This window comes from Calliphora vicina, chromosome 3 (genome assembly GCF_958450345.1).
Source record: "Calliphora vicina chromosome 3, idCalVici1.1, whole genome shotgun sequence".
NCBI lineage: Eukaryota > Metazoa > Arthropoda > Insecta > Diptera > Calliphoridae > Calliphora > Calliphora vicina.
The window spans coordinates 5,723,007-5,749,432 of NC_088782.1; the positions used below are offsets into that span (position 1 = coordinate 5,723,007).

The 26,426-nt window shown below is 30.4% G+C and overlaps 3 protein-coding genes across 5 annotated transcripts; 2 read left to right on the forward strand and 1 right to left on the reverse strand.

Moving 5' to 3' along the window:
* Positions 1-3,916: 3,916 nt before the first annotated feature.
* On the forward strand, positions 3,917-6,082 carry Pdss2 (Decaprenyl diphosphate synthase subunit 2). The gene is made up of 4 exons (XM_065506579.1): positions 3,917-4,559; positions 4,782-4,971; positions 5,042-5,588; positions 5,646-6,082. Exons 1-4 carry the CDS (start codon positions 4,192-4,194, stop codon positions 5,915-5,917), a joined length of 1,377 nt encoding a protein of 458 aa, XP_065362651.1. The 5' UTR covers positions 3,917-4,191; the 3' UTR covers positions 5,918-6,082.
* On the reverse strand, positions 5,986-7,091 carry LOC135956086 (methyltransferase-like protein 22). The gene has a single exon (XM_065506580.1). It carries the CDS (start codon positions 6,939-6,941, stop codon positions 6,087-6,089), a length of 855 nt encoding a protein of 284 aa, XP_065362652.1. The 5' UTR covers positions 6,942-7,091; the 3' UTR covers positions 5,986-6,086.
* A 1,932-nt stretch (positions 7,092-9,023) lies between these two features.
* On the forward strand, positions 9,024-23,496 carry fmt (phosphatase 6 regulatory subunit 1-like protein fmt). 3 transcript variants are annotated; one of them, XM_065505571.1, is made up of 14 exons: positions 9,024-9,164; positions 10,487-10,772; positions 12,136-12,215; positions 12,271-12,390; positions 12,467-12,791; positions 12,874-13,178; positions 13,274-13,412; positions 13,470-13,588; positions 13,667-13,979; positions 14,115-14,179; positions 14,253-14,543; positions 14,614-14,650; positions 15,103-15,896; positions 21,593-23,496. In XM_065505571.1, the coding sequence occupies exons 2-14, from the start codon at positions 10,713-10,715 to the stop codon at positions 21,870-21,872; spliced, it is 2,928 nt and encodes a 975-aa protein (XP_065361643.1). In that variant the 5' UTR covers positions 9,024-9,164; positions 10,487-10,712; the 3' UTR covers positions 21,873-23,496. The 3 variants fall into 3 exon arrangements, with proteins under 3 accessions (XP_065361643.1, XP_065361645.1, XP_065361644.1); XM_065505573.1 differs by having other exon boundaries at positions 15,265-15,896; XM_065505572.1 differs by lacking the exon at positions 9,024-9,164 and adding an exon at positions 10,035-10,420.
* Positions 23,497-26,426: the final 2,930 nt, after the last annotated feature.

Here is a 26,426-nt window from a genome sequence, read left to right on the forward strand (position 1 = left end):
GCTAGTTTTGGTTGCTATCGTCCCGTGAAAAAAAAATCTTATTTCATAATGTACGAAAAAGCCAAATGTCGACTTCAACAAAAAATTACTTTAAAATTTCGTTCATGATTAGCGTGCATGACTTTAAATCAGCTTAAAATAAAATTCAACATAAAATTCAAACATAAACAAATTTATTTTTCTTCTTAAACTTAACTTAAAAGCAATGGAAAAACGAGAAAAACAGACAATAAAATTTCTTATTAGCTTAGAAACCTAGTTACACTAGCAATAATTTATAAGGTTCCAAATAAATATCCAAGTAGTCATCATTGTACTGCAATTTATATGGCAAGATTTTATCATTAAAAAATGCTTCAATTTGAGTACCTGATGTAAGTTTCGGAACCATTTCCTGCTCTACAAGGACACCAACGGTTTTATCTAAAGCTTCACTTTTGACCACAGCTATTGTAACACCATACGAGGTATTCATCTCAACTACAGACAGAAGTACGCCCTTTCGCAATCCGATATTTCTATCGTGTTTTAAAAAAGAATCTCTTATGGTCTCATTTTTCAAAGCTCGTTCGAACAATTCTTCGTAGCCTCCCTGCAGGCATTTGGTAGGTGGTAATATGTCACTGTTACTAACTTTTTGCTTAAGGGTTTCTCTCATTGTTTTATTTTTCTCCTCGCTCTCGATAAGTTCTATGAGTAAGTCCAACTCTGTGGTTACATTATCGACGGATTCTTGAGTTAATGTGGGAGTATCGATAATTTGAGAGGGTTTCGGTGAACTACATGCAAAGGTATTAAACGGATCATCAAGCTTGTTATTAGATTGATTTAATGGGAAACACTTGCTATTTGGTGGCTTTTCAAAGAATCTACAAGTATTATTACACAATTTTGGTGTGGCACTGGTAACATTTAGTTTATTGTAACGCAAACATTGAGTTTGCACCTGGGTTTTGGGACTGTGTTTACGTCTGCCAAAATTGAAACTGCACGATAAATTATGACTTTTATTTGAAGAGCTGACTTCATTAAAACTTTGATCCATTTTAGAAACAATATCAGTGTTTTCTATATTATCGCTTCTATTATCTATTGTTTCCAAAATGCTGGACATTAAATAGGCAGAATTCTTTTCAATACAAGTTTCTTTGCGGCTACACTCGCCAGCGGAAATGTTTTCACTGGCTTTTGTTGTTGAACACTTGGCAGGCCTGGGAACATTTTGGACGGCAATGACTTCAAGAGTTTTATATCGAGTGGCATAGTTATATTTACTTTTTGCTGAATTATTAAAACAGATGGACGAATTCAAATTGGAATTCTTCGTTGTATTTGTTAAACTGGTAGATGATGTTTTAAAATTCCCAGAATCATTTTTTGTTGAGCAGCTTATACCGCGCAAAGTATCGTTGGCATTCTTTTGAAATTTGTTTGATTGTATCGAGGTTTTGCATTTTTTCTGACGTTTCTTAGGAACGTTGCATGTTATGTTATATTTTTCAAATATATTCTCAAATTTTTCATTCATTTTAGTTTGAATTTAAATTACATTACATATAATTTATTTACTAGCAATCAAGGTGCATTTAATAAGGTACCATCGGCAGCACAACTGATTATAGAAATAGCACGCACAAATGTCAAACTACATATATAAAAAATATTCGCCCGTACGTCCGTATGTCAAACTCTATATATAAAAAATAACTGAATTCGCCTGTATTTATTTCAATTCGCCACTGCTGTCACCTTGTTAAATACGCCTTGCTAGCAATCAAAGTAAATTAATAAAGTAGACTCCAAGGCGTATTTAACAAGGTGACAGCAGTGGCGAATTGAAATAAATACAGGCGAATTCACTTATTTTTTATATATAGAGTTTGACATACGGACGTACGGGCGAATATTTTTTATATATGTAGTTTGACATTTGTGCGTGCTATTTCTATAATCAGCTGTGCTGCCGATGGCACCTTATTAAATGCACCTTGGTAGACTCAGTAGAACAGCTGACTATTTTTTTACTTTGGTCCAAGGTGCATTTAATAAGGTGCCATCGGCAGCACAGCTGATTATAGAAATAGCACGCACAAATGTCAAACTACATATATAAAAAATATTCGCCCGTACGTCCTTATGTCAAACTCTATATATAAAAAATAAGTGAATTCGCCTGTATTTATTTCAATTCGCCACTGCTGTCACCTTGTTAAATACGCCTTGCTTTGGTCTGAACTGTCAATTCACTTGTGGTTGTTGTGGCGAAAAATACAACAAGCCCAAAAGCAAAAACAACAACAGGCAACTTTGACAGCTCAGACCTTAAACCAAAAATAAAATTGCTTGTGGTTTTTGTAAATGTTGTATTTGTTGTAGTACTGTCGCTACTTTATTAATTTACTTTGCTAGCAATAATAAATTCCTTTACATAGAAAAATATTTTTTAATGCCCAAGGCAAGGCGAATTTATATTTATAAATTCGCCTTGTAATCAGCTGTGCTGTCGATAACACCTAAGTCTCGAAGTCGACAGTCTTTGCGCCAGCACTTAGCCGCCGCCGAACTTTTTTAGTCTGCTTTTACACAAAGCAATTTTTCATGATGCATTAAAAATAATTTCGGCCATGTGGCCACCGCGGCGGTTTTGATGCAGCGCGTTATGAACGTCCAATTTTTTTCGAGCATTGCTGGCCGTATGTCATGAATAACACGAACAATGTTGGCCTCCAATGCGTCAATTGTCGCTGGTTTATCAGCATCGAGAGGTGTCAAATCGCACAACCTTGGAAGGCACTAGACAGGTCCATTTCACGAAATCAATTTATCGCCAAATTTTGATTTCAATAAATCGATAGTTTTGTTCATAAGCGTCAAATTTGTTTATTAACAAACCCGTTAAGCAATAAAACTGTTGTCTATAAGTTGCGCGAATCGATGACTGATTTTTAAAGTAAATTTTAATAGTTTGGTAGCGTTGTTCAAGCTTCAATCTATTTATAATGGCCCATAATCATAGTCAAAAATAAAGTACATTTTAAGAGAATTAAACTCGACTTTACTTAAGAGCGGACTTTAGGTCTATCATAGACAAGTTAAAGTATACTTATGACGCTGAAGTCAATTGTTTCCCTATTTTCACCAAATTTTGTTTTAATAAAATATTTTTTTCACCAACATTTTTTTTCAACACCAATTTTTTTTCACTTTTAAAGGGGGGTCAGACGGCATGTATTGCTTGTGTTTTGTGCCATGTATTGGGACATTTTTCCATATGTAAACATATACATACCGTGTGATCCATATGAAACTTTATGTATGTAAAATACATGTGTATTACTCGTGACATTTTTGGCAATTAGAGCATGTTCTATTTTCGTGTGTATAACAGAGTTGTATTTTGAAATACAACACTGTGTGAGTGCAAAATAAAAAAAACAAAACAAAAAAGAGTAAAGAAAAATCATAACAAAATTAATTTCATTGCATTAAATATATATATTGTGATTTAAAAATGTTTTAAATAAATATATTGTTAAAAACAACAAACATATAAACTAATAGAGGTTATGTCACATGCAATTACATATGTACGTTTGAACGTGGAAATTATGAATCATATGTATAACGTGAATTTTGACATACACATGGAATTCCATATGTATTGAATACATGTCCCAATACACAAGCAATACATGCCGTCTGACCCCCCTATTACTTGCTAAAATATAAGCTGTTATGATAACAGTTTGAACTTGATTTATTTTATCATTATTGTGTTTATTTTGCTTACTGTCCCAAAAATGTTTCTTAAAATGTGATCGTCTAAAGAGGCTTTTATCAAACAGCTGACATTATTAGTGTTATGTAGACACACAGTGGAACGACGAAACAGGTTTTTTGAGAAGTAAACAAAAAGTTACACACAATTAAACCAAGTACATAATTATTTAAACTATTTTATTAACTTGGCTTGCAAGGTGATTTTAAGAGAATTTAAGTGGGTTAAAGAGTGAGAAAAGCTTAACCGAACATTGAGTCGAGTTTCACTTTTCAAAGTGTTAGCAACGAACATCATAACTTACGGCGGCATAAAAAAATTACTTAGTTGAATAGAGGAGTTTTTTGTGAATTCATACAAATAATTCAAAGGTTAATCTTTCTTCAAAATTATTGTGGTTACAAGTAAACAAAATGAACAGAATACATTTCCTGACAAAATTATCAAATACGCAGTGTCGGCGAATTGTTTATCCTGCATCAATTTCGAGCAATGCAAGCGCAACTTTCACTTTACAACAAACACATAAAAAACTACAACAACAGGTATTGAGAAGTGTTACAACAGTACCATCCCATACAGTGGGAAACGAAAAAATAGCCACAAAGCCAACACCACCCAAGCACGACTGGAACCGTGCCGTTAGCGAGGCTGAACGTATAGTTGGATATCCCACATCTTTCCTTAGTTTACGCTGGCTATTGAGCGATGAAATAGCTAATGTTGCATTACATTTACGCAAACTAGTTGGTAGTAGTCATCCACTATTAAAAACAGCCAAGTGAGTTTCAAATACAATGATTCAATGATTAAATATGTTATTATGATAATAAAAACGACGATTGCGACACAAACGTATGTGTTTGGAATGTTAAAAGCCAATTTGTTTGCTTTGTCATTTAGGCATATGCACATCTTATTGTTAAAACGACCGTTTTATAAAACAAACAGATATTTACATTTATAAATCTTGCTTTCTAATATGATCTTTTTATTATCACAGACATTTGCTGTACAACGGCAAAAACACTACACAAGCATGGGGACTGATAGTTTTATTGATTTCCAAAGCTGCCGGACATGCTGCAACAGTACCAGATATGGAACAAGACAAAAGTGCTGGAGTATTACACTCCCAGCGTGGCTTAGTTGAAGTCACAGAAATGATACGAATTTCACATTTAGTGCATAATGTAAGTTTAGAGTTTATCAGTGGTTTTATATCGAAATTTTTTTTATAAAATTTTGATATTTTTCAAATAGAGTTTGGTTAATTTGCAACGATCCTCACAAGCTGGCCAAGATGTTAACACATATGAAGATATGACATTTGGCAATAAAATTGGTTTATTAATTGGCGACTACCTTTTGGGTCATTCCAGTGCAGAATTGGCTGGTTTGCGTAATCAGGAAGTGGTAGAGCTTATCTCCTCAGCTGTTAGAGATTTTTCTGAATCCGAATTTATTGGCGACCGAGATGAACAAAATAACCCATTGCCCTCGAAACCAGGCTCAAACCCAGTGCAAAGCAATGGCACTGCCACAACACCAGATATAGATTTCAATGAGAACGACGTTCTCATACCCATGAGCATATCAAAAGTTATGGGTAATCCTGAAAAAGAGTGGGAGTGCCGTAATATTTTAAATGCTGGCAGTCTTTTGGGAAAATCTTGTCAGGCATCGCTAAAGTTGGCGGGTCAAAGTGAGGAGATGCAAAAACAGGCTTATCTCTTTGGTAAACATTTGTCGTTGGCGTGGCAGGCCTGTTTAGACGTTGAACCATTTCAAAGTCCCACATTACCTTATGGTATGTAAAAGTTATTATTAATTAAAGTAAATTGTTAATTTTGTTTCAATTTTTTAGATACCACTTTCAGTTTAGTAAGTGCTCCCGTGCTCTTTCATCTAGAATACGATTCTAAATTGTATGACGAAATTGAAAAGGGAAAAGTATCTATAGAAAATGTCGATTTTGTTAAAATACACCAAGCTATTCTACAGGGCCCCGGTTTAGAAATGACCAAAGAATTGCAGCGTAAGCATACCACAGCAGCATTACGTGTGTTGGAAAGTTTTCCAGCCAATGATGCTAGAACTGCTTTGGAGAACATCATATTTGCCATGCAAGACTTGTAACAACTCTTGTTGTAAATTCGACTATAATCATAGGGTGATGGCAATAACTTTACAAAAATCAAGTAGTGTTTAATTTAGCGACATAATATTTATAATTTATATACAAAAGTATGTTTTAAATTTTTTTTATATAGAAATAAATAACAATTTATTTTTCTAATTAAACCTATTAAGAACTAGTAATTTTAAGGAGCACCAAGTGTTTACAGCGTTCATATTTAAAGTATTGTGGAAAATCAGTTTGCACATATTCGAATTTCCACGGCTTAGGCATAGTTAATTTAAGGAAGTGTTCGAACATGGGGGCTACTGAATCGAATTCAGTTGTTGTGAAGACATAACGCTTTTCCAGCGCACAATATATTGTCTTTTTCTTATTGCTTACTTTTTCTCTTTCGAAAATCGCTTCCATAACGTTTATAAAAGCTTTTGTTAAATCATCATCATATATCACATCGGCTGCAACAACAATATCGCTTTCATCTATAGCATTCAAAAGCTCTTTACTGTAACTTTTCTTATCCACCATAAAATCATACTCCAGTACATCTATTTCACTATTGCCACACAATTTCTTATTTCTTTTAACATTGGCACGTATTAAATCTAAAATACCACCGATATCAACATCTGTACAAACAACTTTTCTAACATATAGACCAGCAGCAATACTTGTTAATCCCACACCAGCTCCCAATTCCAGTATTTGCTTATTCTTAAGCTCATCGCGCTTGTGAAATATATAATCGGCTAGTAACAGTGCTCCCCTCCACACTTGCAGACCAACCAAACGTATTTCTGTGGCCTCGGAATGCTGTATTTCAATAACACCGTCTTTCTCTGCAATGTCACTTCTTCTGCGCACCAACAGATCACCATCGTCGTCATGCGTTACACCACAGCTGTCGTAGACCGTTTCATTAGTGGGATATTTAAATTCAAATTTTGAAACAGTTTTACCATCTTCCCCTTTGGTCGGTTGGAAATTTGTTTCCTTATAAATTTCCGATGTTACCGTGTACATTTTTTAATACAAATGCTCTGAGTTTCCTGATTTTATATAATATTGTTGTTATTGCTACAGCTACCTTGATGTTGTCTGCATATTAAAAATATTTTCAATGATTTCCTTCTATAATTTTCATTTCGTACACTTTCTACACAATGTTTATAAATAGACGATGGAAATTTAGCTATTTTCAAATAAATCAGCGATTTTAATGCCAATTTAGCGAGGAAAATTTGACAGAAATTCTAGCGATTTTTTTAGTGTTGCCATAGCTAACAGAATGCCAATTATTTATTTATTAATGCATATTGTAACTATTATATTCTAATAAAAATGCCAACAACGAATTATGGTATAAAAAATAATAAGTGTTTCGAGTTTTCAATCAACCATTTCCATTACGTTTATTTAATTGAATCCTAAAATTGTGTTTTTATTAATCTATCAGTATTTTTTGTGATGCCCTACCACATGTTTCTATACAATTTCATAACAATTAATGACGTTTGTTGTCAAGCCAAACAATGTTGAACTTTTTTTGATTTTTTGGTTTTGGCGTCGGCTAAGGTAGTTCAGTCGAGTCCAGGGTAAACTTACGGATCCACAAACCTTAAGTGATAACCATGGCAACCAAAAATATGCAATATCATATTTTTTGCTGTGCGTCTTAGAAACATATGAGTTAGTTATTTATCCGTTTCAATTAATTTTAAGAATTTTGGCATCGATTTGTTAGTGCATATTTTTGCATATTTTACTCTTTAAAACATATTTTTGCATATTTTCCCTTTTATAGCATATTTTTGCATATTTTACTCATAACGGCATATTTATAATGCATATTTTACAATAATTTTTATATTACACGTTTGTCAGAACTTACAACGTTGTCAGAAAAATGTTCAATAACCTATCGTTTACACATGCAAGTAACAGTTCGAAAAACTCAATACATTATCACTTTTGCACTGGTTACAAACATATGTTTCAACATAAGTTCACGTGTTATCCATTTTCTGAGCATTTTTGGACATTGTTTTAAAATCTGACAACCGTATAAAAAGGAGTCAAACGATTTTATTACATCCAAAAGTGCATATTGTTTTTGTATTTTTATTTAGTTGCTGTTGAACTGCTACAACCTTAGGGTCAGTACTTACGCACTTCAAACTCCTCTTTTTTACAACTGTTACCAATCCATTTTTTTACAAGTGTTAACAACCTTTCAAAAAATACAATTTATTTTTTTAAATTGAACTGAAATTTCTTGGTAGTTAACTGTGGCATCATCTTTAAATATATTTTTATTAGTTCGGAGAAATATTTAAAGGGAACAAATCAAGATCCGCGTAACAGTTTATATTTTCATAATTTTTTTTCTGTTAATATTCACATTTTCTGTATTGCATTGGGTGAAGGGACTTTTAACTCTGGGGTGTATCGAACACCGGCTTCGCTAAAATCACTTTTTCTGTATATAAAAATTTTCTGAAGTACTGTCATATAAAATCAAAAAGGAATTGTTGGTTCACAATATTAATAAACTGTACCATATTATATATCATATTAAAGGTATTGTGAAGCACTATTCAATGATACCCATAACGATCAGTTTGTTTTCCAAATATATGAGAAATGTACTATTATATGTATTGACTTTAAATTCATATAACTCTTAAACTAAGAGAGAGCAGGGAAAAATATTAACGTTTTTGTGCTTCTAATTATGAGAGCTATCAACACCAAAGAAATTATAAAAATGCAAGCTGTTTCGCTGATCTTGATTTTACGCGCGTAAAAATAAAGTGCTGCCACATCTGTACACTTTATCATAACAGAGTTCAACTTTATACTCCGGCCACTCTCCGGATGATCAACATGAGTACACACACACTCCGTGCATTTCTTATGGGGACTAATTGGCTTATGACCACACAAATTTAGCTCGTAAAAACTTCATAGGTTTGCTGATGTCAGCCCCTGATATTCACTGTTAATTAACATTTACATAATTTCTTTAACATTAATATCAAATTTTAACATTTAACTGATTTTAGCAACTCTGCCACTGTTGTTTTGTTTAAAAACGGTTGGCAACTCATTCGCTACCTATAGTAAAGATTACTTTCGTGAAACAACGACATATTCTTCAGATTTGCATTAATATTTTGCTTAATTTGTGATTTATTTCTAAAATATTTGAAAGTTTTATAATTTTTCGTTATCTGACTATAAGCGGTGAGTTGGAGAAACAACTTTCTTCACACAAACTACAATTATTTGAAGTGCATGAACAAAAAATAAAGGGAATAAGAAATCTAGAAATGTGTGTGTGTGTATTATTGCATGGTCTGACAAAATGGAAAAAACAGTCAGTCAAATCATGAAAATGTGAATAAGTGTAGTTTAAAAATTAATACAGCTGTAAAGACAAGTATATTAATTTAGGAATTTAATTAAGAATTGTTGTAACAAATATGTAAAAAAAAAGGAAATGTAAAAAAAGCAACAAGTACGTTTTGTTGAGTTTATTTATGGCATCTTTGACGTTCTTCATTTATGACACCTCACCGAGAAGGAGAACGAAAAATTAAATTGAGAGAATTTTGCTATAAAACGAAGGAAATAATGAAGTGTCACTGAGTGAAAGCGCTACCAGATGTGATAATTTATTAAGCGCTTTTGTTTTAAATAAATTTTTAAGTTAGAATTTTTCTGATTGGCATAATATGGAAGCATATTTAATTAAAATAAATTATTGGATGATTGGGCGTAAATATAGGCCCGTAAACGACTGATTTTTATTTTTTTTAATTTGTCACCATATATTTTTTTGATAATACATAATTTGATGTGTAATATTGCAACAAATGTTTACTTGAAGAAAGTTTATCGTAATTTACAATTCAAGACGAGACGTAATTGTGGGTTTTCAAAAACCAATGTATTTTGATGTATAAGACATATGATTTGTAGTGGTATCAAAGCATTTCAGATCATTTATGCTTGTAAATTATTAGAAAGATTAATATGTAATATTTGTTAAGTAGTCAGAAAGTTTAAGTGTATTTTATTATTTTTATGCCAATTAGTGATTTTTTCATAAGTTTAGGAATACAATAAATCAGGCATCTCTGCTAAAACACGATTGTCAAAATGAAGAAAAATTTTTCTTCTCAATATTGAAGTTTACCAAACAAGACACAAGAAAAATCGTTAACTAGAAAACGCAAAAAAATATTCTTGATTTTATGCAGTTTAACAACGTAAAAACATGTTACACACCTAAAAAAATGTAATTTTATTACAAAACTGAGATATTCATTTATAAAACTACAAGTGCAAATACAATAAAAGATAAAAATCCAAGTGTTTTTAATCGTGCACAAAATCGAAAAAACGCTGCAGAGAAAAAAAGTGAACTCCCCCAATAGAGAAAAAACCAAAGGAATTAAAAAAAAACGACCTAAAGCAATTTGTTATTCATAAGTTTTGTAATATTTTTGTAATTTTCGTTTGTTTGTAAAATATTAACTTGTACTACATTCATTTGTTTTTAGTGTTGTGAAAAAATCTAACAAGTAATTCTGCAATTAGTCTACATAAGAAGGAAAGCTACGAGATATTTCTTCATATTTTATTTTTTTTTGCTGGTAGTTGCCACTTACGCGTCACGCAACAATTATATTTCAATTTGTATGTAAAAAAAAGTAATAGTGTGTGACTGATACAACCAACTAATACCAAGGAAGGAGCAAACAATATTGTCAGTAAAAATCCAACAAAATGTTTTGGGATACAAAGGATCCGCCTTCACATAACATAGAGATTCTGCTGGAATCACCGGTAAGTGGTAGTATAAAGTAGTTATTATGTACATGTATTGATTAATTGTATGTGTGTTTATTTTTGTAAAAGTTATTTCCTTAAATAATTGTAATTCATCATTTATACTTAATACCGGAATTGTTTTGTCAGGGGGAGATTTAAAGTATTATTAGATGAAATCCGTTTTAATGAGTATTTTGTTCTGGGTCTAATCTGGTTATGTACATTTTACCATGAGTGGTATAGGGTTATACATATATTAGTTGCCATTCTGTGTTTTTTCCAGGGAAATAAGTACACTTAATTTTTCGTCATTCAGATCTGCGAGACTTAGAAGCATCAATGTAGAATTATATCACATAAGAAAAGCCTACTGTCCCTCATAAATGCTCAAGAAAGTCGATTCCAACATCTGACGTCGCATTATATGTTTCAAAACTTTTGATAAAGCTACTCTCTCAGAACAATTTATTCTATAAATTTTTTAATTTTCAAAAATTTTATATATGTATTTTGGAATAAAATACACAATTTCTTTCCTACACTTTGATTTAGGTATAATTTCTATTTGTATCTTTACCAATTTGTCAATTTTTTGGACTTCAAACACATTTTGTTTATTTTTAGAATTAATTCATTATTGAATTATTATTTAATTCAAAACCATTAAAAAACTTAGCTAATAAAATGAAATGATGATGAATTTAAATTTTCTTCTATTAAAATATATGTATATATATATTTTTTTTTTAATTTATTCATTCAATTACAGAATCCTAGCCAATAGGCCATAATCGGTTCCAATTATACTACTCACAATTTGATTATACATAGATTAATAAAATTAAAACATATCAATATATAATTTGAAAATTAACTAATAGTAATGAGATCAGCCAATAACCAATTAAATTAATAGATAATAATAAAGAATTAAAGTGAGAATACATATTAAATATTAAATAATAAATTCAAAAATACCATTAGGTTCAGTAAAATGTGGTTGAGAGAGAAAGAAAAAAACAATAAACAGAATTTGTGACTAAAAGTCACAAATATTTCCTACTACACATTTCCTACGCCTTTCCCAATTGTATATCAGAAATAATTTTAAGTCAGAAATTTGTATTTCAGAAATTTATGAAATACAATTGGAAACGGATTTATAATAACCTTGTGTTACAATATTTCTTTTCTTATTCTTTGTTGAAATTCGTGTTGTTTACAGGTAAATTAACGATCAAGTTCTGCTTCTAGTGGCTATGAATGCCAAAAATTGGTCTTAATAATTAACGATTTCCAACTCAAACTTATACATTAACAACTTGTTTGTGCTTATTTAAACTTGTGACTTACTCATGTTTATATTTCTTACTTGCAGGATACCAAAGTTGAGGTGTTTTTGGATGAGGACAACATTATACAAGAATGTAAAACTCTTAAGAAAAACATTGTTAACTAGTAAGCAGAACAATTAAACAATTTTAAACAATTATAATAACTTTAATATTTATAGTTTTACTCGTCCTGATGTTATCAGACGTTTGATTGAGTTAATAACTACAGAACCTCCAGAGGATGTACCTCTATCTGAACGTTTTCGTCATGCTAATGTTGCTAGTGAAATTTTAACAATGTAAGTTTTGAAATAGATTTACAAGCAACAAAAAAATAAAAAATTATTAACAATTGAAAAAAAAATTTTCTTGCAGGGGCCTGCCGTCCTTAGACGAAAAATTACTCGCCGATACAGATACATTAAACATGTTATACTCATATCTGGAAAATGAACCACCGTTAAATCCCTTGCTAGCATCATTTTTTAGCAAGACCTTTAGCATGCTCTTTACTAAAAAGTCTGATCAAGATTGGTTTTTGTATCAACAAACGTGCCTACAACTTTTGGAATATTTAAAAACGAAAAGTAGTTTTTTGGATTTGATATGCAGACATTTCAGTACGCCCATCGTCCCCGATCTCATAATGGAAATGATGCGCAACGTCGAGGGTGGTCAACTGAAGAGAAGTTTGTTTGAGGTAAGTACAAACAGTCAAACAAATAAAGAAACTGATATTTAGTGCAAGGTGAATAATGTTTTTGGTTCTCTGATATGCTTAGTGGCTAAATAATGAAAGACTGGTTGAGAAACTTATTGAAATTATTGGTGATCCTGAACAAAGTGAGAAGCACGTTAATGTTGCTGATTTTCTCTGTGATCTTATACATCAGGGACGTACAATGCGTCAAGATGTTGATAATTTTGAACCTGTTTTTGAGGGTTCTAATCCTATATTAACAAATATTGAGAGTGCTACCACTTTATTAGCCTTGTTTAATGTGATTTTGCAACCAAATGCTGTAGAGAGTGCAATTGTGTCCGGCATAGCGGTTGTACTCAAGATAATTAAACCCGTCAAAGTAACGTAAGTAGTATTCAACAAAATATATTTGAAGATTTGAAGAATTGAATTATTGATTATCAATTATCAATTATGTATTTAATTTGATTGTGCTTTAGGGATGAACGCAATATGGAACGCTTGATATGCTTACTGGATCGTGAGCAGAAAATTCATGATGAATTTTTAACAACTGTGATTCGTGTTATTGAACCTCAACTAAAACAATTTAATGAATTGCTTAAGAACCCGCCAAAAGTAAGACAATCCTAATAATAACCTATCAAAGTTAACCTAATATGTACCCTGTTTTAGAAACCTGATATTCTTACATCGGCAGCTAATTTATCGCCACCATTTGGTATGACACGTTTACAAATTTGCCGCCTCTTTACTGTATTATTGGAAACCAAAAATGAGGAAATCGCCAAAGCGTAAGTTTGCTTGCATGTTCAAATTACACAAGTTTGTTTTATCAACTAGAAATTTGTATTCTTTTTACTCCCCTTTAGTGTCTGCGAGACAGATTTCCTTGATATTTTGCTATCACTGTTTAAGGAATATTGCTGGAACAACTTTTTGCACAGCGAAGTCGAAAAGTCGCTTCACACTATATTCCCACAATCTGCAGTTTCCAACGCAAATACCAACAACAACACAACGCTTATAAATGATGGCTCAAAAGATAATAAAGACAACAATAAGACGAATGATCTCAACGAACTCCTAGATGCTGTGTTGGACAACGTCAAATTAGAAACTGGACTTGATGAAGATGATACTAAAACTTCAGATAATAGTACTCCGTCCGCCATACAAATTCATGTAAGTTAACTGATTCTTTAGACTTTTGGACAAAGCAATTTATTTCAGCAATTTAAACAGAAAAATAACTTTATTTCTTATTTATATCAATCAAAGTTACTTTTAGTTACCATTAGTTTTCTCTTTTATTAACAGGCTATTGTCAATTGTAAAATAATATCAAAGCTCATTGAATGTTGGAAAACTAATAAGGAAATAGAGTGAGTTTTCGTTCCTCTTTTTATATTAAACAATATTATGATTTAAAATTAAATTATTTTAATTTAATTTAAGGTCTGCTGAAAAAGGTCGTCGTTTGGGTTACATGGGTCATTTAATAAACATCTTCAAGTACATTACACAGAGTATATCAGAATCGAAACATATCGGTGCCTTAATTGAGAGCAATCTCAAAGACGATAATGAACGCGATTTGTGGCAATCCATTGTCAATGCAACTGACGGTGACCTAACAAAGGCTTTGAATACACAGAGTAAATTATTAGCCAATCACGAGCCCTGTAATGTATATAATAATGTGTCAATGTCAATGGATTTCTTTACCGACAATATGTCAGACGCTTTGTAAGTGTTTTGTTTTCAAACGATTGTCTTTGCTATTATTTACTACATGTTTGTTTTCTTCTAATTCCAGTAATGATTTGTGCACTCTTATGGACTCATCTGACACAGTAAGTAATCTTGAGATAATGTGTGTTGTAATCTAGTGTTGTTTGCAATACATCCTAATTTAAATCCTGCTTAACCAAAGATTCGCTAATGCTTCCTTTGTTTTGTTATTATGACAATCAAAATTTTGCAAAACAACAAAAAAAGTTGGAATGAATTAAAGTTTATTTATTTACTATCCTTTTAAAAATAATAAAAAAAAAACAACAAATCGGTCCATCTTTCTATTGCCCAAAAACTGACCCAACAAAATTGTTACAAACGTTGTTTTTTGTTTTTGTTAAACGTTCTTTCTGTTCTGTTAAATATTCTAAATTCAAACAAAACTCGAACTCTTTCTCTATCTCTTTAAATACAATGAATGAAACAATCAATCAATCAAACAAACTCAAACATTCTAAACGATTTCATTGCCGCAAAAATAAACAAAATGTGTTGTGTGCGTGATAAAAAGGATGTAATTTTTACACTTGATTACAATACCCAACATGATGATCACGATTATGATGACGATGATGGTGATGATGATTATAATAATATTGATAATGATAATAATGAGGGCAAAGATAAAGACCAACGCAACGATGATGTGAAAAATGCTCTAAATTTGTTTCAGTTCGGACCCACCAACGAAGATGATGAAGGCGACGAAGACGATAATGCAGCAGCATCTTTTGAGGGTGACGGTGGTCTATCGTTCTATGTCCAACCTCAAGTTAATCCTTTCGTGGAGGATCCTTGGAAAAACTGTGAGGATGCCGACGATATGGTGTTTGATCTATTTAGAACGAAGAAATCGGAAAAAGGTTCAGCTTTTGCCGACTTTGAGGCATACTTCGGAATGGGCGATTCATCCACATTACACCCAACTGAAGCTATAGCCCCCGATGTAGACGTTGCTGCTGCTGCTGCTGCTGCCGCTGCCACAACTAGTTCGGAGGAGTATGACAATAATGCTAATGTAGAAAAGTCATCATCGTGGAGTGGAGATTTCACATCATTCCAAATTCCCAAAAAAGACACACAATACACCAGCAATTTCGTTGATGATTATGAGGATGACGAAGGTATGTGGACAAAACCATTGGGATCTTCCGCCTCAACTGCGACTGTTGAACAGTTGGAAACAGAAAAATCGTCCGAACCGACAAACCAAACGGATGAGTGTAAAACGAACATGCTTACCAACGGCCCCTGTATGTCGGAAGAAGGTGAACATGTGCCAGAAGTAACATCACTGAATCAACTGTAAGAAACCAAACATTTTATAACATCTTCTTCTCCTACTTTAACGCTTATTTAGATGCCAAACATTGTTACATTTTATTTATTTCTATATACTCATTCTTTCGTTGAATGCTTCACTCTCACTTTCTGTTTTAAATATTAACTTAACTAGTTCTGCTATTTTTACTAAGGACTCTCCATGTTTAATTTGGTTGCACATATTAATTCAGTTAAAACTTTAATGTTTTAAATAACGTTTAAACTATTTACTACATTACAAAACAAAATGTATTAAGCTATAATTGACTACGTAGATTTATTAAATGCTGTTGTAAGTTTGGCAAGTTTACATGAAAACAAATATCCGATTGCCTTGACAGCAAAAGTATTTTGTTTTTATACCCTTCAGCATCAGTGGTAAAAGTTTGTCATTCCGTTTATAATATCTACACTTTAAATTTGCGACCCCACAAAGTATATATATTCTGGATCGTTATAGATAGCGATGTCGATTTTGCCTGAATCGTCTGACTGTGTGTTTGTCTGTATGTTGAAATTGGTCCACAAATGACTGAGATATAAGGAAAAAACCAGGTCAAGCTCGATTTTTGACCTATTTTTGTTCTAAATCTGGATTATAAAGTCATTAATATAGACAATATGGATATCTAATGATATATATTTCAAAGAGCTTTGCATCTGCCATAGTAAGTCCGACCTACAATGGGTCAAAATCGGAAAAATATTTTTTAACCCGAATTTTGTTTTCACCAATAAAAATTTTATCATAACATTTTTTTCACTAATACAGTGGTCGACATAAATAAGTCTACGTACGACCACAATTTTTGGCACTTTATGAGAGAAAACTCGGTAAATAAAAAAATAATAATGCAGTTTTGTTTGAAATCTATTTTATTGCTATGCACCAAAAAAAATGTTGTTGCAATGTAAACTTGCAAAATTATTCATAAAAACCAATAAAAAAACATTGGCAAAAGTCTATATACGACCACAGCATGTCCTGTTTTTTTTTTGAATACTAACAGATAATAAGCATTGCAATTTATTAAGTCTACAGTTAAAAAATATTCAGTTATTTTGAAAACATTGGTACAGTTAAAAACAAGCTGCGAAGTGGTCGCCCAAAGAAACTACATCGTAGTGATGTAATCTTCATTTTAAAAGATGTCAACAAAAACCCAAAAGTAAATACCACAAAATTGGCCGAAGAACTGGGGGGTTACTCTCTATTGCGATGCGCAAGCATGTTCGATGCGAAAGGTAAATGCGATAAAATGCATTTCAGTACTCCGTGTCGTATATGCAAACGCTTTCGCAAAATAAGTTGAAAAATAAGCAGCACTGGTACTACAAAATAAATAATAGCGAAATAAAATGTCAAAACTTGTAAATAACAACATTTTAAACACATTTTTTTGCGATGCCAAAACGCAGTTTTTCGTTCGCATCGCAATAGAGAGTAGTTATATAAGTTATTGTTTATCCACGAACAATTCAAAGAACCTGAAATAATAATGGTAATTAAAGCAGAAATCCTCGTAAATTAGCGAACGGATCGTAAACTTCGTTTAGAATTCGGCCAAAAGCACTTTGAAAAGGACATGGAATTCTGGAAGCGAGTTTTGTTCACTGATGAGTTGAAGTATAACATATTTGGAAGTGATGGGAGAGATAAAGTATGGCGCAAAACAAATACAGCAATGGATTCGAAAAACTTACTCGCTACAGTTAAGCATGGTAGTGGGAATGTGATGGTTTGGGGTACTGTCGCTGCTTCTGGAGTGGGAAAGTTAGTGATTATTGAGGGTAATATGGATCGTTATCAGTACAAATCCATTTTGGAACAAAATTTTAGAGCACCGGTTGATATTTTAAATCTTGGTTAAAGTTGGATTTTTCAGCAAGATAACGATCCGAAACATACGTCTAAAATTGTCAAAGATTGGCTACTCTACCATGCCCTACGACAATTGTACATACCACCTAGGGTTCCTAATTTCCCGGACTTTTTTCTTTTCCGGGAATTCTCGGGAATTTTTTAACACTAAATTAAACCAAAAACCAGAAATATTTTTTCGAATAAAGTATAAAATAAATGTTGGCCCAGCATAGGGTATCTAATTTAATAGTGTCATTTTATCGGTATTGTCGCATTCGTAGTTTTAATCAGTATAAAATCCATAAATTCTTTGTCTAATTAAACAACTTAAGAATTTCGACTATGTTAAATCTATAAAACATGCCTAGATAGAGACATTTTTCATATCTGATTGTAGATAAACAAATTTGAACCACTACTATTATTGTTATTACTTTCTCTAAATATGAATAATATTCATTGAATATCCCTAAAAGTTAGGCATCTTAATAATTGCTTTAAGAGTATAAACTTTGAATTATATTCATTTTTAATAACCAAATTTTTCTGCTGTGGCTTAAGTTGAGTTTCAACCGTAATACTTCTTTGCCAACTGACTACCTGTTGCTAGAACCGAAAAAATCTATGGATATAATGAAATGATTCAATTAGCAACAAATTTGGCCATCGAAACGAATCTGAAAATTGTAACTTTTAGAAGAAAACTTATGAAGAAATTCCCGACAAACATTTCCCGAAAATGATCAAAAAAATATTCACGGGAATTCCCGGGAAATTTTTCCCGCGTAGGAACTGTAATACCACCTCAAAGCCCGGACTTAAATGCACTTAAGTTCTATCAAATAATCCACTTAAATGTTATTGAGTACGAAAACATCTTATTACTTGTAAACCAATGTTAAAGGAGAAACCACTTGCCCGTGGTGGACCAACGAAATATTGAATTTAATGAAAATTTGTATTTGCTGAAAATTTTTTATTTAGTGTACAGATCGTATGTAGACTTTTGTCAACATATTTTTTTAATTTTTTTTGAATAATGGTTTAAATAATTATAAATTTAGCGATATATTTTTGTAATATTACAAAAATTTTAAATAAAACTGCATCATTACTTTTGCTTTTTATGGTTTAGAAGTCCGCGAGTTACGAAAATAATGGTATTACGTAGACTTTTGTCGGTCACTGTATATTTCCAAAAAAATTTATTTTGAAAAAAAAAATTTTGCAATAATTTTTTTTTTTATTTTTTTCAATTTTGAAATGAAATTTAAAAATTTTAGTTTACTTAAAAATATTGAACATTTTTATTTTAAAGTATAATTTGGTGAAGATTTGGCACAGACGAATATGGATCGTTATAGATCGATATATCCATGTCCGTCTGTATGCTGAAATCAACTTTCCGTAGCCCCCAAATAATTCTCCCGGCTGGGTTGCTATTTAAAATCGAGATTTTTGTCTATTTTTGATCTATATCTGGATTATTAAGTCATTAATATAGACAATACAGATATATAATGATAGATATTTCACAGTCCATTGCAACGATGTACATAAGGCTATAGTAAGTTGGACCTACAATGGGTCAAAATCGAGAAAAATATTTTTTAACCCAATTTTTTTCACCAGAAAAAATTTAAACAAGTAAGAGTACTATATTCGGCCGTGCCGAATCTTAAATACCCTCCACCTAAATATGATGGTATAACAACTGAAATAATATAACAATTGTTAGAAATATTAGTTAACGCAAAAGATATTTTATTTCAAATGTACAAAAAATTGTATTTAATTCAGCAATTTATAATTTAAATTCCTATTAGAACGTATGAAATTTAACAATTTATATATATAATAATTAGTTAATACGTTTATATCAACATTTTTCCCTGTTAAACTCAAGTGAAGAAACAGAGTACAAAAAAGGGTATACAAATATATTTGGTAAAATTTCAAAATATTTGGTTGTGGGACTTATATGGGAGCTATGACGTATTATGATTTGATTGTCATAAAATATTTTAACGTGATTTTTATGGACTTATTTGGGTGCTGTGGCCAATTGTGTACCGATATTCACAAAATTCAGTATTATGATTTTTGAATACAAATTACTGATCTGTATACTATTTTGGTTCAATATATGGAAGCTATGACCAATTTCGCATAAACAACGTTATTAACAAAAGTGTACCTTATATGGAAGCTATGCCGAATTATGGAAGAATATTTAAAAAAATCTTGTAGCTCGATTCTTGGATACAAGTTACTAATCGGTGTAAAATTTTCGTTCGGTACAGATTTTTTTTTTGGATATTTGTGCAGGTTAATGTGTTTTCCTGAAGTGGTTCTTATATGGAGGCTATGACCAATAATGGGCCTACCATCATAAAATTTGGTACATCGATTTTTGTATATATTGTATAAATTTGTTTCGAATTTCAACCTGATAACTATATTTGTAACAAATTTATGAAGATTTTAGTGATTTTCGGGAGTGGACCTTATATGGGAGCTATGGCTAAATATGGACCGATATTCATAAAATCCTGTAGTATGATTTCTAAATATAAATTATGGATCTGTGTAAAATTTTGTTTTGATATTGAAATTTTTTAGATATTTATGTAGGTTATTGTGTTTTTCGGAAGTGGTCCTTATATGGTAGCTATAACCAATTATCGGCCGATCTTCATAGAATTATGTACAGCGATTTTGGTATATATGGAGACTATTTATGACGAATTTCAACTTAATAGCGATATTTATAAGACATTTATGCTTATTTAAGTGATTTTCGGAAATGAACTTTATATGGGGGCTACGGTCAAATATGGGCCGATCCACAAAAAATTTGGAGTTGTAAATTTTTTAAGCACGAAACTTATTTCTCCTGAATTTTGTGTGGATACTGCAATTTTGTAGGCATTTACAGACCTAATAACCATATTTCGGGAAGAAATTTGTATGGGGGCTAGGAGAAATCATGGACCGATTCTTATAATTTTCGCCAGAGTTAGTCCCTTTAACATAAATATAACGTGTGTGCAATTTTATGGTATTATCTGCAATATATTTGCACAAATAAGGAAAACTATGTTAAAATTATCAAGTTTTTTTTTTAGGTTGTTTCACATTTTGGTTCATAACTATGGTTCCACTGAACCGATTTTGCTGATTTTCAATACCAAACTGCTTAGGAGAACATTTTTTTTGCAAGTCTACCAATTTTGTTTGCCTATTTTGGACGTGAGCGTGTTTTACACAGACAGACGGACAGACGGACGGACAGACAGACGGACTTGGCTCAATCGACTTAGAATTTCATAAGGATCAATAATATATATATACTTTGTTGGGTCTCAGATGAATATTTCTCAATGTTACACACGGAATGACAAACTTATATATACCCTCATTCACCACTTAAAAAAAAAATATTTTTAAACAAATTTTGAAAAAAAAAATTTAGTATAGTTTACGTAAAATTTTTTGTTTTAAAGTATAATTTTGTGAAGGGTATATAAGATTCGGCACAGCCGAATATAGCTTTTACTTGTCTTTTTTTTAAATTTGTTTTAATTGTGTGTCAAATATTATAATTAAAACGGTTCAAGTTAAACATGGACAGTTTTTATTTATAGAAAGAAGTTTTTAATAAAACGAAAACAGACTCGACAATATATTTTGGCATCTAAAAAAGTTTCCATAACAAAGTATTATTCAATAATAATAATAGTTTTTTTTTGAAACTCTTTAACTTATAACCCATGCATTCCTTGTAATATTTAACTTTTACATTTTTGTACAGGAATAATTCAATCGAAGACAACACATTAGTTGATCCATCCGCTGAAGACATCACATCAAACGAAATTAAAGAAGAAACGGCTAAAGAAATCAACAATGATTTGAAAGATGAAGAAGAAGAAACAACAACGTCCAAGCACAAATCACCTACACTCGATACTAAGGATACTGAAACTGAAAATACAAACACAACCACAACCACCACTACTAACCAGTTGACCAATACAGCGACTGCTAACGAAGAAGTATCAGACGGTTCTAACACAGCAACTACAACGTAAAAAAGAAGAAAAAACACTTTCACTGGAGAAAAATCTACAAATAAAACAAACACACAATATATTAAATAAAAGTCACTATCGCACATTCGAAATTGGAAAAATCTATCCATTAGGTAAAGAGCAAACAAAAAAAAATAAAAAATAAGAAAAAATACATAAAAATAACAAAAAAACACTTCTCAATACACCTTATAATTGTCAATATAGTTTGTTTTTCTTTAACTTTTTCTCAGCCAACCAACAGCATTTCAAACCAATAACTATACTATAGAATATATAAGTGCATCTAATCTAATTTAATTAAATTAAGTTTTTTCTTTTTTGTTACAAAACTGAAAATCCGATCATTTGTATTGAAATGCAATAGCAACTTCAGCTGAGAAAAAGTTGAATAAAAACAATAATTGTAATTAAAACATATTGTTTAGTTAGAGTTTTGTCAAATAATCAATTCATATTATTAACCCGCCCATTCTTCCTCTTTATACTTAAATATTTAATAAACAAAACAAAACAACAAATTAAAAGAATTATTGTTATAATTATGCATAATTAATATTAAAAATATTATTCGTTAGGCTTATTTAGTACAACAAACAATTTGTGTATTAATAACCGCCCAAAGTATATAAAACAAAACAAATTATAACACAAAATACATACAAAAAAAAACAAAAAAAAACAAATCCATCTTATCTTCTTTAACATTATTTAAATTTTAAAAGAGTGTTATATACATATACATAAATTATGAAAAATATCCTCGCTCCTATTGCCAATTATATTTCATTTGGTTTTTTTTTAATTTATATTTTAATTTCCTTTGTAGTAATGTTTTTTGTTTGTTTCTTATTTAGTTGAACAAATTAATTAATTAAATATAATACAATACAATACATACATATAATTTCACATACCCACACTTATATACATACATATTTAAATCTATAGTATATATGTATACATACAGTAGCCCAAGAAAGTCTACATACAGGAAAAATTATTATGTTACTTTAATTTAAAGCAGTTTTTTTTATGATATATATAATAATACATGTCTTATGTCGATCAAATAACGCCCAAAAGTTCACCGTTGTAAGAGTTATTGATTCTGAGTAAAATAACGAAAAAAATTATTCTTGGTCACGCATATTTTTGGATGGGCGGGGCTATTAACTTTCATAATATTTTGAACATTAAAGCCCAAAAAACCAAAAAAAAATGTCGTTATTTGACTCAGAATCAAAAATTCTAATAACGGTGAAATTTTGGACGTGATAGGAAATGTAGCTAAACCCGACTTAAGTGATGTTGTTTTAATTTTTTTAAGTGTAAATTTATTTTTTTAACAAATATATTTCATTACTTTTAAATTACAAATACAGCTTTCAACGAAAGAAATTGAATTTGAATTCCTGTATGTAGACTTTATTGGGCTACTGTATATATGTATGTATATAATTTAGTTACATATTTTTTATACGCTTAAAGCGAAGTATGTGCTGCTCACTTAAATTAAAACAAAAAAAAAAAGAAAGAAAACAGAAAAAAATTAAAAAAAAATATTACAAAACTACATTTAATAATTTTGTTTAATAAAACGAAAATTGTAAATCAAACTAAAGCTTTTATTTGGAGAGATTATTAAAAGAAAAGAAAAATATTCAATATGATGCTAATGTCTTATTTTTATAATATAAATAAATAAATGATTTTGTTATCTTATCTTCTTTACACCAAAAATTTAAAAAAAGAAAATAAATAATTTACAATTTAATGTAATAAAACTAGTAAGAAAAAAAATCCGCATTTTTTGTTTTACCGTCACCAAGTGTTCGTCCAAAAATATTAATATTAAGAGAAAAATTAAATAAACAAACAAACAAATCACTCATAAACATTTTTATTATAATAATAATAATAACTAAAATATAACAATAACATAACATGTTTATATAAGATTTAATTAAACATTTGATTATAATATATATATACTGTTTAAGTTAATGATGGAGTTTATTATATATGTATGTATTTAGCAAAAGTATTTAATATTTGAAAACTGCTATTTTTATAACACTTGAATTTGAAATTCATTGATTGTTTAGTAGAGATTTTGTTTGGTAGAAATTTAAAACCAGTAAACTGAAATTTAACAACATGCCTTATACATAACAACACAAAATATTTGAAATCAATGAGTCATGCTAACTTAATACTTATTGCAAAGAAACTGATTTTTGCAATCCTAAAATATTTTCTATAGATAATTTTGTGTGAAACCGTAATTTCTACAGAAAATTTGTTGTATAACAATCGTTTCTATAGATAATTTTTTGTATAATAGTATTTTCTATAGAACATTATCTGCATAATTTTCTTTGGAAAATATTCTGTATAATAGTATTTTCTAAATGTTGTGTATAACAGTCTTTTTATACCCTTCACCATGAGTGGAAAATGTATATTGTCCCCTCATTAAAACAATAGTGAATAAGCATATACACCATTACTTTTTTTTTTATTACATAATCACCCCTATCGCGAATCAATATTTCACATGAAATATTTTCCCTTTTCCCATTTTTCGTTCATAAACTTTGTTCACGGGAAAAAATTCCCCATGTTGTGAAATTTTTAGATGGAATTTTGTAAACATTAAACAGCTGTTACAAACAAAATCAACTATTGTGAATGAAAAGTTTAGGCTAATATCACGATAGCAATTTTCCCTTCGAGGGAAATGGATATTTCATGGGAACACAAATTTCACATTTTTTCACGATAGGGGTGAATAAGAATCTACATAACTGATTCTATATGTGATCAAAATTTGGTGAAAATCTACAAAGTGGGTCAAAAGATCAATTGAAATATTACATTTGTTCTAGATGTCTACTAACACAAAATTTTTAAACTCAATTATTTCGAAATGTCAAAAAAATTGTACACTATTGTTTTATTAAGGGGACGATATATAAGTTTGTCATTCCGTTTGTAATTTCTACATTTTTCATTTGCGATCCCACAATGTATATACAGGTCTGTCACACATTTTGTTCGGAATGTTTTCAATTCCGTAGTTACAATTCCGATCGATTTCTTTTGAGGTTCTTCAGATTCCGTGTAATTTATTAATTCCAAAAAATTTTTATATTAAAGCAAATTTGAAGTTTTGCTTCAGAAACTGATTAAAAATTTTAGAAAAACAAATAATTACAATGAAATAATAGGTCTGTTCATTTAAATCAAAATTTACAAAATTACTCTTTTAAATTCTCAAAAGTAAATGAACGCTTTTCCTTACTTTATTCCTTTTAAAATGTATAAATACTCACATTTTCTTCAATTTTATTGAAAATTCTTTTGTTTTGACATTTTTTCACCAGAAATAAATAAACAATAACACAAAACATAAAATATAAGCTGCTAACTATTACGAGTTCAAAATAGAACTTGTAAAAGTTTGCAACTAGAGAACACTCTCTAAAATTTGTACGCTCTTGATTTTTTTCTCTACTTGCAAGTTTTTGAGTTAATGAACGCTTTTCCAGTAACAATTGTTACTAACTAGTAACAAATTTTAGTTATTGAATATAGCTATTAATTCCACTTTGAAAACTGAAAGAAATGTTCGTTTTACTTTTTCTGAAGAAGCTAAAAACGGAATTAATTCCACTTTCGATCGGAATGGAATCCTGTGACAGGCCTGATATATGTATTCTGGATCGTTATAGATAGTCCGTATGCCCGCCTGTATGTTGAAATCAACTTTACGTAGCACACAAATAACTTACGTACATGATTCGTGCATCAATATAACCGTAGCACACAAATAACTTACGTACATGATTCGTGCATCAATATAACCTCTATTGACCCAATTCGGTTGCTATTTAAACAAGAAATTTTGAAGAAAAAAAAATTAAGAAAAATTTTTGTTTTAAAAAAAAAATTTTGCCACATTAAAATGTAAATTTTTTTAATTTATTTTACCTAAAAATTTTGAATTTTAAAGTATAATTTGGTGAAGGTTATATTCGATTCGGCTCTCTTACTTGTTCATATACGAATTGAAACACAGAACCATTGGTTCATACAAGAGTGGATTTAAATTTTTAAAATCAACTATTTTTAAAATCAACTTTGGCATATAGTTACAATTTACACATAAAATAGGTCTAATTCGGAAGTTATACAAATTTTGAAATTCGCGAAAAAAAATAATTTTTATTTTTTTTTTTAATTTTTTCATGATACAATAATTGTAGAAGGTAGAATCACTAAGGAGTTTTCAATATTTAGCCCTATAACGCCAAACTTTGATTTTGATTTTTTTCATATTTTCTTTTGTTTGACGTTACAAGAATTGTATAATTGAGAATTTATTTTCTACCGAGTGTACCTTATATTGTTATATCATGGTATAGATTTTGAAATAATTATTAAAATCGGGTGAGATTTGGATACGCGATTAGTAAAAATCCAGATTTTCCAGGTAGGTAACAAACATGAAATTTTAATATTCAAATCTCTTTAACTATAAGAAATAAA

Coding starts and splice junctions, on each gene's coding strand:
- Pdss2 (XM_065506579.1), top strand. CDS start 4,192: ATGAACAGAATACATTTCCTGACAAAATTATCAAATACGCAGTGTCGG. Junction 4,560..4,781: donor CCACTATTAAAAACAGCCAA/GTGAGTTTCAAA, acceptor TTATTATCACAG/ACATTTGCTGTACAACGGCA. Junction 4,972..5,041: donor TTTCACATTTAGTGCATAAT/GTAAGTTTAGAG, acceptor TTTTTCAAATAG/AGTTTGGTTAATTTGCAACG.
- LOC135956086 (XM_065506580.1), bottom strand. CDS start 6,941: ATGTACACGGTAACATCGGAAATTTATAAGGAAACAAATTTCCAACCG.
- fmt (XM_065505571.1), top strand. CDS start 10,713: ATGTTTTGGGATACAAAGGATCCGCCTTCACATAACATAGAGATTCTG. Junction 13,179..13,273: donor ATTAAACCCGTCAAAGTAAC/GTAAGTAGTATT, acceptor ATTGTGCTTTAG/GGATGAACGCAATATGGAAC. Junction 13,589..13,666: donor AATGAGGAAATCGCCAAAGC/GTAAGTTTGCTT, acceptor ACTCCCCTTTAG/TGTCTGCGAGACAGATTTCC.